The 16,762-nt window shown below is 39.9% G+C and overlaps 1 protein-coding gene across 7 annotated transcripts in view; it reads right to left on the bottom strand.

Annotated features, from left to right (window-relative positions):
- Positions 1–16,762, bottom strand: part of KLHL13 (kelch like family member 13) — a 204,177-nt gene that overhangs the window by 31,838 nt on the left and 155,577 nt on the right. For all 7 annotated transcript variants that reach the window (XM_045298582.1, XM_004710083.2, XM_045298583.1 and 4 more), the window contains one exon: positions 12,419–12,560. In XM_045298582.1, the coding sequence (XP_045154517.1) occupies positions 12,419–12,560 (142 nt within the window). The remainder of the gene's footprint in view (positions 1–12,418; positions 12,561–16,762) is intronic.

The raw sequence follows: 16,762 nt of genomic DNA, 5'->3' as shown, positions 1-16,762 counted from the left end.
TCTTTGGGAGCAAAAATTAATATAAGACACTGTCGTATTTGGTAGCCATTTCTCTATACACCTTTTATACTAGAGTTTTTTGTTTTTTGAGTATGAGCACTATAAAGAAACCAATCAATCAACTATAGTTGATTGTGACTTGTACTGACCCTATAGAGGCTTGCTGAAGCTGTAAATCTTTATGGAACAACTAGTCTCAACTTGCTCCCTCAAGTTGCTGGTAGTTTCATCTACTGACCTTGCAATCAGCATCTCTGTGCTTACCCAACAGGCCCTTCGTAAGAAGAGAAGGGCGGTGGGAGAGATTTCTCCTGCCCGATTCTCACCTCTCGTATAGGTCTGCTTGCTGCTTTCCCTCCATCAGTCTCTTCCCCTATGCGACTCTAGAGGAAGCCCCGCGGCCCAGCGGTGAGAGTGCTTGCTCACATTCCTTCCAAGGCTGGGATCCTGTCTTTGAACAAATCTCACTGCCGCTGTCCATTTTGACTGGTAATGACCCTCTAGAATGGAGTATCCTTCAGGTTTCCGCCAGAGTGTGAATCTTTCCAGGAACCGCAGGTCTAGTCTTACCCAGTGGGGCTGCTAGTGAGTTCGAATTGCTGGTCGTGTGCTCAGTAACTCAACGTGTAGCCTCTTTCCAAACCAAGGGGGAGGGGTGATTGAAACCCCCCGGTGCCACCACAGGGAAAAAAAAGTTGTGGCAATCTGATTGCCTGTAGATGCCAGCCTTGGAAACCCGAGGGGGTAGTTCTACTCCATCGCGTGGCATGACTATGAATCAGAATTTGTTCTTTGAGCTGTTTTATTATTTAATTGATTCTTTGTACCCGCAAAATGTGATCTGCTCTTGTAAAACAATTATCTTGCACCAAATGTATACTTGTTTCCCTTGTCTACATTTTATAAATTTGCTTGTCTGTCTCCAAGTACTAGTCCACTGTATCCAGCTGCGCTCGAGGCAAATTGATCAAAGTGTCCCATTTGTCCTTTAGGGTGTGCTTCAAACTGATTCTAGTGATGTCAGTTCAACTGATTTGTGTGCCAATACTTATCTTAGCTCTCTGCTGGTTTTTCCATTTCTTCTAGACTTGGACTCCATTTAAGAGAAGCTTTTAGTCTGGCCTCGATATTTTTAACCTAACCATGACAATTCCTGCTTCTATAATTCTCCCCCTATCTTTTTACAACCCTCCCCTTCGTATCCCTTTGGCCAAAAAAAAAGTATTGAAAAAGTATCTTTATCTTCTCCATATTACTGTAGCCAAGGCATCAAAATTTCAAATGCTACTAAATAAGAGGAGGCCCTTTGCAATATCCTGAAAGACTGAAACATTTTAAATGGGTGTGCTACATATTAAAATTTTTATATTAAAACAGAAGAGTGATTATGAGCTGGGATTGCATAACTATAACAAAAACCAGAATTACTAGGAATAATTCCAACAAAGTTGGTCGGCTGTCAATAGCTGTCAAATTAAATATGAGGCCATTGTGATAACATCAAGTGCTAAAAAGGAATCTGATAAGCAAATCTTTCCACTATATTGGACATCAGAAAGAACATCTGAGCACACTATGAGGTTTTGATTAGTGTCATTTGGAAAAGTAAGCAGAGGGAGAGGGGAAAAAAAAAGAAATATATCCTGAGGAAAGCCATAAAAGCTCTTAATGGGGAATCTGTTTTATGAATAAAAGCTGAGGGACTAAAGAGAAGGTTAAAGAATGGCGTTACTCCAGTCTCTAAGTAAATGCAATTTGTTTGATCCAAACAATACCAACCATGCTTTTAAGAGGTGGCTCTTCCTTTAATGAAGAGGACAGAAAAGGGACAGATGCACTTAAGTTCAACGACAAATACAGGTGGGACATACAAGTTTATGTGCTATTCATTAAACTCTGCTCTCTTCATATAGCACTTCTCAGTGTTTAAAAACTGCTAATGGATCCCTCCTACTGGATCATCACACAACTCCTGGTTTTCAAAGATGGTTCTGACCTGGCTTCAACTCAACTGTTCACTCTGATTGTGCATCATTTCCCTATGTACTCAGATTTGTCTAAGCAGGTTGTTCTCAAGACAGTCTCGTTGGGGGGGGGGGCTCTATTATTTGCAGTGTTTTTATTTGTGCCATCCTTTTCTCACATAGAATGCCTTCTTTCTCCAGAGTCTTGTTTATGCTCGATCTCCTTCATAGAGGTATAGCTAAACAACTATCCTCTCAAGTATTTGTTTTTAAATGGTCTAGGCTGCACAATTTTGTATTTAATGATCAGCAATAAACTGCTTCCAGTGACGATAGAGCAACAGAGACTGGATTCACTTTACCTTCCTCAGATAAACTTGAAAAACAGACAAAAGATGAACCTATGGAAATAGCAAGTAGAATAAGGGTTGGGGGGGGGGCAGGTATAGGGAATGGGAGGTACAGGGGAGTTGATGTCAAGGAGTTTAAGATGGAAGAAAATGTTTTGAAACTCATTGTGGTGACAATTGTACAGTATTGCACAACGTGAGGGTAGTAAGTTACAATATGATATCTGTATTAGTTCCTAATAAAATGCTTTTAGAAATATACATATATATAGAAGACAAAACCACTTTTAAGACTGGCACATCAGGATGAAAGAGAGAGACAGGTGAGGGATGAAAAACAAATGAAGTGAGTCACAGGATTGCACAAGTTGCTGCTTGGAATGTTTCCAGACAGGGGGGCAGGGAATGGGGACTTGGCACAGGTCAGACAACCAGAGAGGAGGTGAGTTGCACAGAGGCAGAATTCAGGATATCTGCAAATGGTCACCCTCATGTACTCAGGTGAATACTGAGAAGCAGATGTGTCTGGAGAAAGAACCACTCAAAAGGAGCATAAGGAATAGTCCCCACAGCTCACAAAAGGCTATCAGTGTCTTCATATGGACCCCAAGAGTGGAAACCCTTATATTTTATTGGCCTTCCTCAGAGTACAGGGACTAGTGGACTGCTTGAGGACTCAGCTGCAAACTGAAAGGTTGCTGATTAGAACCCACCAGCTGCCCTTTGGGAGAAAGATGTGGCAGTTACCTTCGTGGAAGATTTACAGCATCGAAAACCCTATGGTGCAATTCTACTCTGTCCAAGAGGCCCCTACAAATGGAAATTGACTCGATGTCACTCAGCAAAAACTGTAGGCAGAGTATTCAGAAGGATGATTCTACCTCAGTAAGGAAGAAAGGATGGCCCTAGAATAAATGCATCTCTGGTTCCATCTAACAAAGTTTAAAAGTAAAGTAGGAGGAAAAGAAGGAAGGAAGGAAGGAAGGAAGGAAGGAAGGAAGGAAGGAAGGAAGGAAGGAAGGAAGGAAGGAAGAAAAGAAAGCTACCAGAAGGATTAGAGAGGAAGATTAGAATGCAAAGTACAACCCAACTGACAAGTCCGCCCCCCCCCCTTTTCTAGTATAACTGGCCTTGGTCTTAAAACATCTTGGAGGTTGGGAGTAGTCATCTGGACACAGTTAGAAAGAGCTCCAGGAAAAGCCCTCTAGCTCTGACTCAAAGAACAGTAAAAGAGATTTCTCAAGCTTAGAGAAAGTAGAGAAAATCACCCCTGCCCCCATTTTTAAAATTTTTCTTCCTTTTGCTCTCTTCTCATCAATCCCAGCTCCCAGGTCAGGCAGGCACTGGTAGTAGCAACCAAAAGGAAGTCTGGTGGCACTGTTGGTAAGTGGTGGACTGTTTGGTGGCTCAAACCAACCAGCCACTCCACATGAGAAAGAAGAGGCTAGGTGCTCTCATAAAGAGTTACAGACTCACAAACCCTAGAAAAGGTCACCATGTGTCAGAAATGTGGTGGAAGCAATTACAGTAACAACAACTGGAAGGAGCAGCATATACCTCAAATTCTAAGAGAAAGGAATCTTTCTCTGACCAGAGAAGCTGTGGTCACTTCTCTTCAGTCAGTTCCCATTGCTTTCATTTTGGGTTTGTCCTCTCTTCGTGTGGATGGAGGTGTAGGTCTGTTAAACATGCAACAGCGCAGGGTAAATAAAGCCCCAAGGGACCCAAAAGGGAGGCTTAGGAAACTGGTAAGTATCAGAGAGTGCACAGAGAAAGATAAGCCGGAAAAGTGGTGGCACAGTGGGTTAAGTATTGCGCTGACTGCGAGGGTGATGGTATGAACCCAGCAGACGCTCTCTGCTCCTATAATGATCGACAGTCTCAGAAATCCTAGAGAGCAGTGCTCTATACCATGGAATACTACTTACAATAAAAAGGGGCCAACTATCAATACCCTCAACACCAATGACTCTCATTGGTGAGTGGCGATACTGGGAGGGTAGAGGGAGGGTGGGTTGGAAAGGGGGAACCGATTACAAGAATCTACATGTGACCGCCTCCCTGGGGGATGGACAACAGAGAAGTGGGTGAAGGGAGATGTCGGACAGGACAAGATATGACAAAATAATAATTTATAAATTACCAAGGGCTCATGAGGGATGGGGAAGTGGGGAGGGAGGGGAAAAATGAGGACCTCATGCCAGGGGCTTAAGTGGAGAGCAAATGTTTTGAGAATGATGAGGGCAATGAATGTACAAATGTGGTTTACACAATTGATATATGTATTGATTGTGATAAGAGTTGTATGCGCCCCAAATAAAAACGATTAAAAAAACAACAAAAAAAGAAAAGTAAAGATGTTACTTTGAGGATTAAGGTGCACCTGACCCCCCTCCCCAAAAAAGAAGAATTACATTCATATCAGAGTCCAGATTGGGAGAATCTACAGATACATAATCTATGGAGATTAGTAGTCACTTGATATCTGTGGAAAAGGACCAGAAGATAGCAGAGTAATAGCTAAAGAGGATGGGTTTTCTTTGGGGGGAGCGGTGATGAAAATGTTCTAGAGCTGATTTTGGTGATGGTTGCACAACTCTGAGAACATACTAAAAGCACTGAATTGTGTACTTTGTGTGGGTGAATGGTATGCTATATGAAGCATATCCCAGCTGTTATAAAAATAACAAAACACTGACGATGCTAGGATGAATATGAGTTGATGAATTACCACAGAAAGGGCTAGGGAAAGAAAGCTGCTGACCTGAGATCATGGGTTTCCATGAGATATAACCAAAATGGTAGTAACTGTAATGGAGTGAGGAAAATAAATTACTAGTCTTACCAGTAGAGCCTTAACTAAGCTGGTTGAAATTGCCTACTTGAGTAGAAGTAATTAACACTGCTACACTCCATCATGGCGTCTCCTAGAGTTTGGTCAGGGCTCTAGGAATTCAAGCTATTAGATAGCGAACGTCTTTTCCAGGTACTCTCTTGGACAGCTTCATTCGCTGGAGCCTAGTTAATGGACATGACTAATCTGCAAGAGCAGTTCAAGCTGATGAGGTAGATGCCTTATTTGGCACTCCCACCAGTCTTGGATTGGCTACATTTCCTCTGACACCTTCTTTGCTTTGACTGGAGTAGGGGAAAAGAAATGGATTTTTTATTATGCCCCTCATTTTCTTATGAAATGGCACATTGAATCCTCATCCCTTGTATCCAGATTAAAGGCAAGGAAGCTGCCCCAGCAAGGTGAGTGATTTTTCCTGAAGTCGTATTAACAAGCTGGGAAGTGACAAAATTAGGATTCAAATTGGAACGGTCTCTCTCCAGTGATGTGTTCCGCTACCAGCTGCTTTCAATTTCTTGCGAACAGTTGCTAATTTTAAAACATTGGAACCTTTATACAGTAAACACATCTCTGGCTTGTTCCCTTAACAACGGCACACCTAAGAGTAGACACCAAAACATTTTCTGTTAGTATTTGGACTTAAAATCTCTGCTATTGAGAACATACTTTTAAACACACTTCTCAGCAGAGCATGCAAAATTTCTCAGTAGCACTATAGAGTGGTAGCTTGATTCTGCCACAGAAAATGCAATTGGCAAAACCATCAGTTGAAGAAATTCCATCTTCAGGTAACGCCAACTGTCAGAGGACTTTCGCATCATTGTGCTTCTACCTGCCCCCCCGGAACAACTAAGTCTGAGTTAAACCAGGACTGCTAAAGCCAATCATACCCAGCTAGACCTGCTTTTTCAATCATCTTCCTATTTAAATTACATAAGTCATGTGCAAAAATACACCCTTCGTATAAAAAATAATAATATATGATTATATGGAACAAAAAGTGTAGGATTTCACTCACAAGCTTCCCTAATAGTTCTAGGCCTTTTAGAATGCATATATATTGATGTAGATATACCCATAATGCCTAATTTTTCTACAAATAGATGGATTACACACTATGAAAATTATCCTGATATGTTTTCAGTCTTTATCGAAATCTAATTCAAATACTATACAATTAATCCACTCAAAGTGTCCAATTTCATGGTTTGAGTATTTTCACAAAGTTGTACAACCACTTCTATTGTTACTTTTATGACATGTACATCACTCTCCAAAGGAGAGCTATATCCTTCAGCTATCACCCTCCTATCCTCCATCTTCACCAACTCGAAGCAATCACAAATCAAATTTCTATTGTTAGAAGATTCTCCATTCTAGAATGGGTAGGAAAGAGGGAACCGATTACATGGAAGTGTGTGTGACCTCCTCCCTGGGGGACAGACAACCGAAAAGTGGGTGAAGGGATACGTCGGACAGGGCAAGATATGACAAAATACCCATTTATAAACTATCAAGGGCTCATGTGGGAGGGGGGAGCGGGGAGGGAGGGGAAAAATGAGGACCTAATGTCGGGGGTTTAAGTGGAGAGAAAATGTTTTGAGAAATGATGTACAAATACGCTTTACACAATTGATGTGTGTATGGATTGGGATAACAGTTGTATGAGCCCCTAATAAAATGTTTAAAAAAAAAAAAAAGATTCTCCATTCTGAACATAGCTTGTGGATGAATGTATACAATATGCAGCCCTTTGATTTCTTTCATTTAGAATATTTTCAGGGTGTATCTACATTGCAGCATGCAATAGTATATTTTATTCATTTTTAATGGATCATAATATTCCATTCTACAGATATGCCAGATCTTCCTTGTTACTATTTTTCAGTTTAATATATCTTACAGGAACTCTTCCCATTCAATGTTTACAGATACATCACATTCTTTCTACTAACAGCACAGTATTACATAGTATTGGTATGCCCTTATTTTTTTATTGATAGACACTTAAGCTTCTTCAATCGTGCCCTATTATAACAAGTAATAAAGAATTTCCATAACATATTTAAGGGTGGAGGACCCTGACACCAGAGTAGTGGTTCTCAAAGTATGTTCCCTGGACTTGCAATATCATGTGGAAATGTGTTAGAAGTGCACATTCTTGGGCCTTGCCCTAGAAATTTTGATTCAGAAACTCTGTGGTTAGGGTCCAATGCTCATGCTTTCGTATAGCATCCCTGTGATTCCAATGTATGTTAAAATCTGTTAGCACTGCAGTGACTTTCATTCTTTGATTTATCGTAGATCTCAAAAAGTAGCAGTGCCATAATCATTGGTTTTAATGCAGAACTCTTGGCATGGATAGAGCAGAAGTATAGTAAAGGGGCAAGAGAGGCTCTTTCTAATCTTCCTATTATTTGAAATTTCTCTTTAAAAAGAATCCTTAAATATGCAATAACGTCCTCTTCTCTTATTCCTCTAGTTTACCCCTTACCCTCTCTGTTCTTAGCCTAGATGAGCAACAATTAAAATATTTACATAGTATTCTAATACCAAGGGAATCCCTGAGGGGCACAGCTTAGCATTAATGGTGATTTAACTTGCCTCAGCGATGCCTAAGAAGACAGGCCTGGTGATCTCCCTCGAGCAGGTCATAGCCTGGAAAACCCTAGGAACTATGAACTGTAGTCTCATCTACACTGAAATCAGAAGAACTAGATGATGCCTGGCTCCCACTACTCACCATTCTAACAGGGTCACAGTAGATGACCGCTGATAGAATATGAGAAGAAATGTGTCACAGAACCTTAACTTTCTAAAAACCAAAACCGATTTATTAGACTGAGGGAGCTTAAAGAGCTCTGTTGAGACCATGACCCTGAGACATTCTTAAAACTTTGAACCTAAACTAACAGTTGGACTTACCTAATTAACAGATGGGCTCACAACAATTATGACTATCATCCGTAAGTCCTGGGCTCCTTTAAAAATTTCACCGACACGAGGCCAAATCATCAACAATTACTTGCTCAACAATTACTTTAAAACAAAGATTAGAATTTAAGGGGACAAGTAAACTAGATGAAAGGAAATGGAACAACAAACAGAATAGGAATAATGAACATATCACACACTGTAAAGAATGTAAACACCCGGAAATAGACTTCTGACTGGGGGTAAGGGGTTGGGGGTGGGGGCGGGAAGTTGGCACCACATCAGACCTGTTTGGAAGACATTTATAAAAGTCAGCAGCTAAACCTGGCACTATTTATAGGCTTTTTTTCCTTTCCTTTTCTTTTCTTTTTTATTTAATCTTTCATTTTTTAAAACAATCCCAAGGAGAAAGCAATGGGACCAATGGTTCCAGGGGTGGGAATGGGAGAGGAGGAGATGGTGGAAAGGGAGCGGGAAGCCAACAAATTCAGGTACAAGGAAACAACAGGGATCAAAAATCAATGGTGTATAGAATGCCTAGTAGGGTTTGATCAGTTGTAATGTAGCCGAGAGGAAATACTGAGAACCAAATGAAGGGTAAATAAAGTAAAAGGAAACAGAAGAAAGAACTAGGAGGCAAAGGCATATATAGAGGTATAAATATATGCATGTGCATATGTAAGTAAGTATATTAATATATAAGGTTAGGGATATGGCTCTATATACATATATTTATATGTAAAATTATTAAACTAGCAGACAGACTTTGAGCCTCTACCTAAGTCTTCTCACCACAAGAACACTCTGTTTTGGTAATCTGGCACTCCACAATACTTACCTTCCCGACACGATTGCTGAAAATAAAATGGGTGCATAAGCTAATGTGGTGAAGAAAGCTGACGGTGCCCAGCTAATAAAATATAGAGTGTCTGGGGTCTTAAAGGCTTGAAGTTAAACAAGTGGCCATATAGCAGGGAATCAACAAAGCCCACATGGAAGAAGCACGTCAGAAGACCAAAACCAAACAATTATATCAATGTGAAGGAGAGAGGTCAAAGTGGAGACCCAAACCCCTCTTTGGACAATTGAATATCCACTCACAGAAGGGTCCCATGGAAGGTACAATTCAGCCAGCATGCAGTAGAGCAGGGATGAAACATACAACATTCCTCTGGTTCTTAAATGCTTCCTCTCCCCACCCCCACCCCCCCCCACTATCATGACCTACTCCGGAATATGTGCATGGGTACAGATAAGAGCTTTTGACACATGGAAGCCAGGACAAATAACCCCCTCAGAAACAGTAATGGGAGTAGGGATACCCGGAGGGGGGAGGGGAGGGAGCAAAAGGAGGAACTGATAGCAACAATGGATGTATGACCCCACCACCAAGGGGATGCATAACAGAAAAGTGGGTGAAGGGATGTAGCGGACAGTGTAAAATACAAAAAAAATTAACAATATCTAACTCACTAGAGTGGGAGGGTGGGAGAGGGAGGGGAAAAAATGAGCTTACAATAAGAGCTCAAGTAGAAAGAGCATGTTTTGAAAATGACAATGGCAAATATGTACAAGTTTGCTTGATAAAATTGATTTAAGGATTGTTATATCTGTAAGAGCCCAAAATAAAATGATTTTTTAGTATAGTATATGTGCAGCCGAAGCAAGCACATGATTTTTTAATAAAAAGAATGTAACCAATATCACTGAAGAATTTGTGAAGAGGAAATTGTTGAATGCGAACCTAAACTGCTATGAAAACCTTCACAAAAAATAACATAATTATTTAAAATTAAAAAACCCATGAAGCAGGTCTACTCTGCACACCGAGTGTCGTCATGATTCAGAATCAACTCAACAGCAACTAGCAATGATAACAAGCAGATGAAAAGCTTTTCCTTTGAGACTTTTACTCCAAAGAGACCCACATGGCCTGAGGCAGCCATGCCTAGAACCCCGCTCCCACTTGAAAGAGTAAGAGACTGGGGAAATGAGATCTCACTGAATCACACAAGGTCAAAGCCACAAGGAAATTTAGAGATCTTCTGGTCAAGAGTATCATTTCGGGAAATAAGGAAAATTGGGCCAAAAATAATCACACACCACACCAAGACCACATGGCAAGAGATTAACAGAGCTCTGAATCCAAAGGAGGCACTTAATTAGCAACTTCTATTTGACTTTGAGAAGGAAGTTGTCAGACATGAGGCAGACCAGCTCTGGAGGAAGTCACCCGCAGGGACTCTCTGCATTTTCTAGTGGAAGCATTTTTAGGGCCCATGAATATAAGATTGTCAAATCGTGCTGTGATTCTTTTGTTTCTATATAATAGGAAAGAGTCTTGGGCCCTGAAAGATAATTGCTTCATGTTTAAGGTATTAAAGCACCATTGGGTTTATCAAAGGCTTGTTACTATACATGTTCCTGAACTGGAGGCATAAAATTCAACTGGGGGGGATTCTTTAAAAACATACATACTTAGAAAGCAATGACAGGTAGCGGGAAGATGGAATTCAAAGACAAGGGAATTAATTTGTAGAAGCCTGTGGAGGACAGAGAGAGCCCCAAATCCACCAGCAGCCTATCTTGTCAGGTTAAGCCTCAGGCAGCTCCCCTCTGGTCCCAGGCCAGGAACTCACATAGCTTTATGATCAGAGCTTATTGTAAACTTGATTATGGTGAGTCAAACCCTGGTCTAATATGATAGTTAGTGAGTTGACCTCCCTCTTGACTCAACCTGAATTTGACTCAACCTGAATTTGCTCTAGGCCTAAATATTTCTTGCTTGTTCCATGACAGAGACTTTTTCTTTGGCTTTTTAAATATTATTGGCGGATTTTTCTTTCTCACTCTTTATTCTACTTTATCTGTATATCCTTTTTTTTTCTTTCTGTTTCACTTTGGTTTTGTTTTTTATTGTTTCTATTGGGTTTGCCAGTTAATGAAATACAGAGGGAGTGGACGCATACAAACATGGTTTATCGACAAGCAGGGGAGGGGGAGCGAGGGAGGGGAATTGAGGAGCACACAATGAATGCTGGAAGGGCGAGGGAGCACTAGAACTGATTGTGAAGATGTATATACAACTCTTTAAAACCTACAACTATGGAAGTATATGATGTCTGAATTTTATATCAAGAAAAAGCTGACCAGTGGTTACCAAGGAGGAAGGAGGAAGAGTTTTTGTTTAGGGGACACGAAGTTTATGTTAATAATGGTAGAATAATTTAGGAAAGGATATCAATAACCATTGCACACGAAGAATATCATCAATGGCAAAGTTGAAATTGGACAATATGTGCGAAAGTTGAATTGGACAATTTTTGTGTCTATTTTTGCCACAATTACAAAAATAATTACACTAAGAATAATGAGTACAAAGAAGAAAAATGTTCAAAAATTGATTGTGATAATGACTGTACAACTCTTCTTGATACGATTGAACTACTGAATTGTACGATATGAAGATGAAATGTCAATGATTTTTTTTTAAAAAGGCAAAGGAATTTTTTAACAAAGTTTTAGAAGGCCCTTCATATTTTCTTTATACTACTACTGAAGAGAGAATACGAATATAATACAGCAGTTTCTAGACATCCAGTATCGTGGTGTTCTCAAATCAGCAATGACCACCGAGGTCAGGGAATATAAACAGAGCTCAAAATCGCATGGGCTGTGGATCCTTCTGCTGTTATTGTTGAGTGAGATCAAATGGATTCCAACTCAAAGTGAATCCATATGACAGAGTAGAATTGCTTCAGAGGGTGTTCTTGACTATAATCTTTACAGAAATGGGTCACTAGGTCTTTCTCGTACGGAGACAAGCCACCAGATCTCCTAATCCTTATGCTAAATAGCTCCAACTTGCTGTGCTTTGAACCTTCTACAGTCTTCTTGTTGCTGTTGTTGTCATGCCTTCGCACAGCTAACAAAGTGTTGGCATCCAGCAGTCCACACTCTTACTCTCACGCCCACTATTGTCAATATGGGCTGATACACCACCACAACAGTGTGGTCTTTTCAACTATGCTGATTGGGATAACAAAAAAAGATTATGAGTGAGCGATTAAAACTTTGGTGGCGGGACCTTGTGATTTTACTTTGGCAAATGTCCAATGGAAAGTCAATGTTGCCAGATAAGGTATTCTGTATGAAACAGCGTGATAACAGGACCGACCTTTTGTAAACAAAACCAAGAACGATTTTTTAAAAAATCATCAGGAACATACCCATCACAACTGGCCCTCAAGATTTCTCCCCCACTGGGTTTTTAAAGCCATATAAATACTGGGAAAAAAAGGAAAAGTTGGGATTACTTGTAACACCACAGAACTATGGGTGTTGCTGGTAAAGATGCGTGTAGCTCCTGCCTTGGAAGACTGCAAATGGGATGAGAGGCCCATCTCGCTGCTTCCAAGGGATAATTTCATGTGCTGGTCTTCCTCTTCCACCAGAGATCTGAAAATAAGGAAGAAGCAGAAAGAAAGATAAAAAAATGAAAATATGTCATATCATTTACAATGACAAGATTATTTAGAGAAATAACCTGTCACTCTTATCAATCATCTGACTCCAGAATATTCTGAATTTCCTTTCACTCTATTTTAGGGTCTTATCACTCTATAGCATGGAAGATATACACATTTGTGAGGGAAAAAATCTAAGGTCAGAAAAAGTAAGGAACTGAGAAATTGTGGTAAAAGCTGTTTCAAAACTATGATCAAAATGGTTTTTAGAGCCATAGTAATTGCTTCTGATCTTTTACTGCCTGGGTAGCAAAGCCATCAAACGAAAAAATCAACTTCACCGCCAGTGAGTATATCCTGACACATAGTAATCCTGTAGAACAACGTAGAACTGCCCCTGTGAGTTTCTGAGACGTCACCAGAGTAGACAGCCCCGTCTTTCCCCCACAGAGTGGATGGTGGATTCAAACCACAGCCTTTGTAGTTAGCAGCTACACCACAAGGGCTAGCAATACCATCAGATTTTGCTATTTGCAGTTTAAGTGAGTTTGGAACACCTGATCTTAGAAAGATAAAAATCACAGCTACCCTTTATTGACTGAATAGGCCCTGTGTAGCGGGCACTTACTAAGATTTTGTCACACATTGCCTCATTTAATCCTTAAAACAATCTAATGCAATAGATACTATTATTGTTGTTTATTGGGTGTCATCGAGTAAGTTATGACCCATAGCGACCCAGTGCACAACAGAGTGAAAATATGAACCATTTAACCATCAAACAATAGGTAGTATTAGCATCTCTTTTATAAAGGACATGGGGGAAATGAGTTACAGAAAATGTAAATAACTTACACAAGGTCATAAAGCTATTAAAGACTGGAATCTCAATCTAGGTCTAGTCTAATTTCAGTTCCAAAATTCTCATTGAATAGTCCAAAATGAACTGTGATATATGTACATATTATTCCTGCTTCAGTCATTCATTATAGTTCTTTTTCTTTTTTTTTTCTTCTTTAACATTTTATTGGGGGCTCATACAACTGTTATCCCAATCCATACACACATCAATTGTGTAAAGCGCATTTGTACATCGTTTCTCAAAACATTTTCTCTCCATTTAAACCCCCGACATTAGGTCCTCATTTTTCCCCTCCCTCCCTGCTCCCCCCTCCCGCATGAGCCCTTGATAGTTTATAAATGGGTATTTTGTCATATCTTGCCCTGTCCGACGTCTCCCTTCACCCACTTTTCGGTTGTCTGTCCCCCAGGGAGGAGGTCATTCATTATAGCTCTAATGAGCCCCCAGTGAGAAAACGCTACAGCTAAAGCTATTCCTTTTCCCACCAGTATCACTCATTGAACATTTTGGAATTTTTCAGCAAAACAGTTCCAGTTCCATTTTTTCAAAGAAATTGATCATAAAAAGGGAAACTCAAACGGTGCACACATATAATTACAACAATATTTTTTTTCAGGAGTCATAACACAGCATTGGAGACCCTATGGTCAGCCGGTCAGTTAGCTTCATAGGGAACCTAAAGACATCAATTAGACAACACTAAGAATTGTGCCTAATGAACCATCACAGCACTCAAGACCACCATGAAATATTTCATACGTGCGCAAAGTGGACATGTTTTATTTTTTTATGCTGATATTGCTAGCTTGGCTGCTAGATGATCTAAGGGTAAGAGCCCAGGGTTCTGAATGGCTATGTATATTTATGATGTAGACTGCTACAATGAACATTAGGGGAAAAGGAGGGAGAATGTGTTATCAAGTGTTAGAAATCTTCATTTATTCATTTGTCTTTATGTAACATTCCACAGTTTGCTATTTTTTTGCTTTTCTAACTCTAAGCTATTAGCAAAAATATTCCACTTTTCTTTCCTCTCATACCTATCATCAGAGTTGATTAATTTTAACAAGAAAAAATAGCTTGAAGCCTACCATAATTTTAAGGTAGGTCCTGCTTTTTGAATTCTGACAACAACCAAATGACTTTAAATCCTGCAATAATTAGCACAAAGTCTGGCCTTAAGGGGCATGTCGATTCTTCTTAATGCTATTAGTGCCGCAGTATAACCAAAAATGAATTAATAATACATAACCATGTTTAATTCAGCTCCCATAGATACTTAATAAAGAAGAGAATCATTTAAATAGGATTTTAATCAGCATAAAAGAAAATGGACATAGCCCTCCACTAGATTTTCAGAAATCTTTTCATAACTGAAATACATAAACACAGATGTGGCAGGCATACCTATAGTCACACATGCACACACACACACACACAAAGTATACATTATACACACAGAAACACATAAGCTTTTAAACAACTTCTATGGACAGGCATTTAAAATTAAAGAATAAATTGGAAAAGTGAGAACTAGATTTGATGGTGATTGGTACCTCTAACCAGAAAATTCCCATTCATCTAGAAGTATTCTAAAAGGCTATTCAAGCAAACTGTTTTATTACGTTCTGTATTCCCAGGGCAGAACCTGGCCCATGGGAGGCTTAGTATATATTCTCTGAATGAAGACAGAATTCTATTTTTTATGGATCATTCAAAAGATATTTCTGTATCATGCAATGCTTAAATGACCATCAATTATCAGTTTTTATAGACCAAGCTGTGAAAGCGACAGGAGTGAATCTGAAACCACATTGCTCCCGTGACATATCCTGGAAATTCCTTTTTTCAAACAAACTCTAGATAACAATATGTTTACTTGTCACTTGTCTCTTCCCTGAACTTTTTTAAGTGAAAGTGCAGCCTTTTCTTGGCAACAAAATATGGCTAGTTTTCTGCTAATTAGTTACTTCAAAAGCTGTAGAAGCCTTCACTGTCAAGACTTTTTATCAGCATTGTGTGACTTTTTAACATTCAAAACACTCCTTATTATTTCTGCATCGGTAACAGGACATGCCTTGTCAACCTCCTTAGCTGAGTCAATACGCTCTCCTGTCTCCTTTTCATGAAGTTAATGACTGGCTGGAAAGAGGGATTGTTCTTCAATATTGCAAGGAAGTGACACCCCTTTGCAATCCTTAGGGTACAATTATATCAAACGAAACTAATTCCAAAAACACATGACATTTTCAAAAGCTTTCTTTTAGCCCAATCACATAGCTACAGTTAACAAAGAGACCGACGGCTCTGTGGAGCTGTGGTTTAAGCGCTGGGTTGCTAACCAAAGTGTTGGCTGCTGGAACCCACCAGGTGGTCAGTGGGAGAAAGATGTGGCTGTGGGCTTTTGTAAAAATGTACAACTTTGGAAATCCTATGAGACCATTCTAATTTGCCCCTTGAGATTGGAAAAAGCAATACCCTCCACCCACACCCACAAGAAGACATTTAGCGAAGTATGGAAATATTTTTAAATGTATTTTTCACTGGGAGTTGATACATATATCACATCGTTCCATAGTACAATCACGTCCAACAGTGGTGTACAATTGCTACCACAATCAGTTTCCAAACATTGTTTTCCTTCCTGGACTCCTTGACATCAGCTCCCTTTTACCCACACCACCCACCATCACCAATGTAACCTCCCACCCCCCGAAACCTTTATTCTACTTGCTGCCCTTACAGGTTCATCAATCCTGGGTTTCATATACCTAAAATCAGAAAAACATTTAACACAACTTAGAGGATGCCCCTCAAGGACATAACACATCTGAGGTAAATCCTAATTAGAACAAACTAAAACAAAACAAACGAAAACACAGAACACGTTGAAAACCAGATCAGGTCCAGCGTGTATCAGAAGGGGTATTAACTGACAAGGTTAACAGTTCATGTCATGTTTATCCCTGTGACCTTCTATACTCATCTCGCCAATGTACTCTGTTTAATAGCCACTTTCCTCCCATCCCTCAATTTTGGATAGAGGGGGATAACTGGAGGTTTATTTCCTATGTAATTCTCACAGATGTTTCTTGGGATCTCACCACCATTCATAGCCTTCTGCAAACCAGATTCTCACGATTTAAACTCTGATCCTAATCCCTCCTTCAATTTCGGATTATGTGATTTACAGTCCTTCGGTGACTGATGATGGTGGTCTTCTTCCATGTGGACTTAGTTGACATCTCACTTAGAAGGCTGCTTGTTTGAAGACAAGGCTTTAAGACCCCAGACGCTATTTTATGTGATAGCCGGGCACCATCTAATTTCTT

The sequence above is a fragment of the Echinops telfairi genome, unplaced genomic scaffold, assembly GCF_000313985.2.
Source record: "Echinops telfairi isolate 266 unplaced genomic scaffold, ASM31398v2 ScPeMD7_7427;HRSCAF=8465, whole genome shotgun sequence".
Classification (NCBI taxonomy): domain Eukaryota; kingdom Metazoa; phylum Chordata; class Mammalia; order Afrosoricida; family Tenrecidae; genus Echinops; species Echinops telfairi.
The sequence above is the reverse complement of the archived record's forward strand: the minus strand, read 5'-3'. Positions and strand labels throughout refer to the sequence as shown.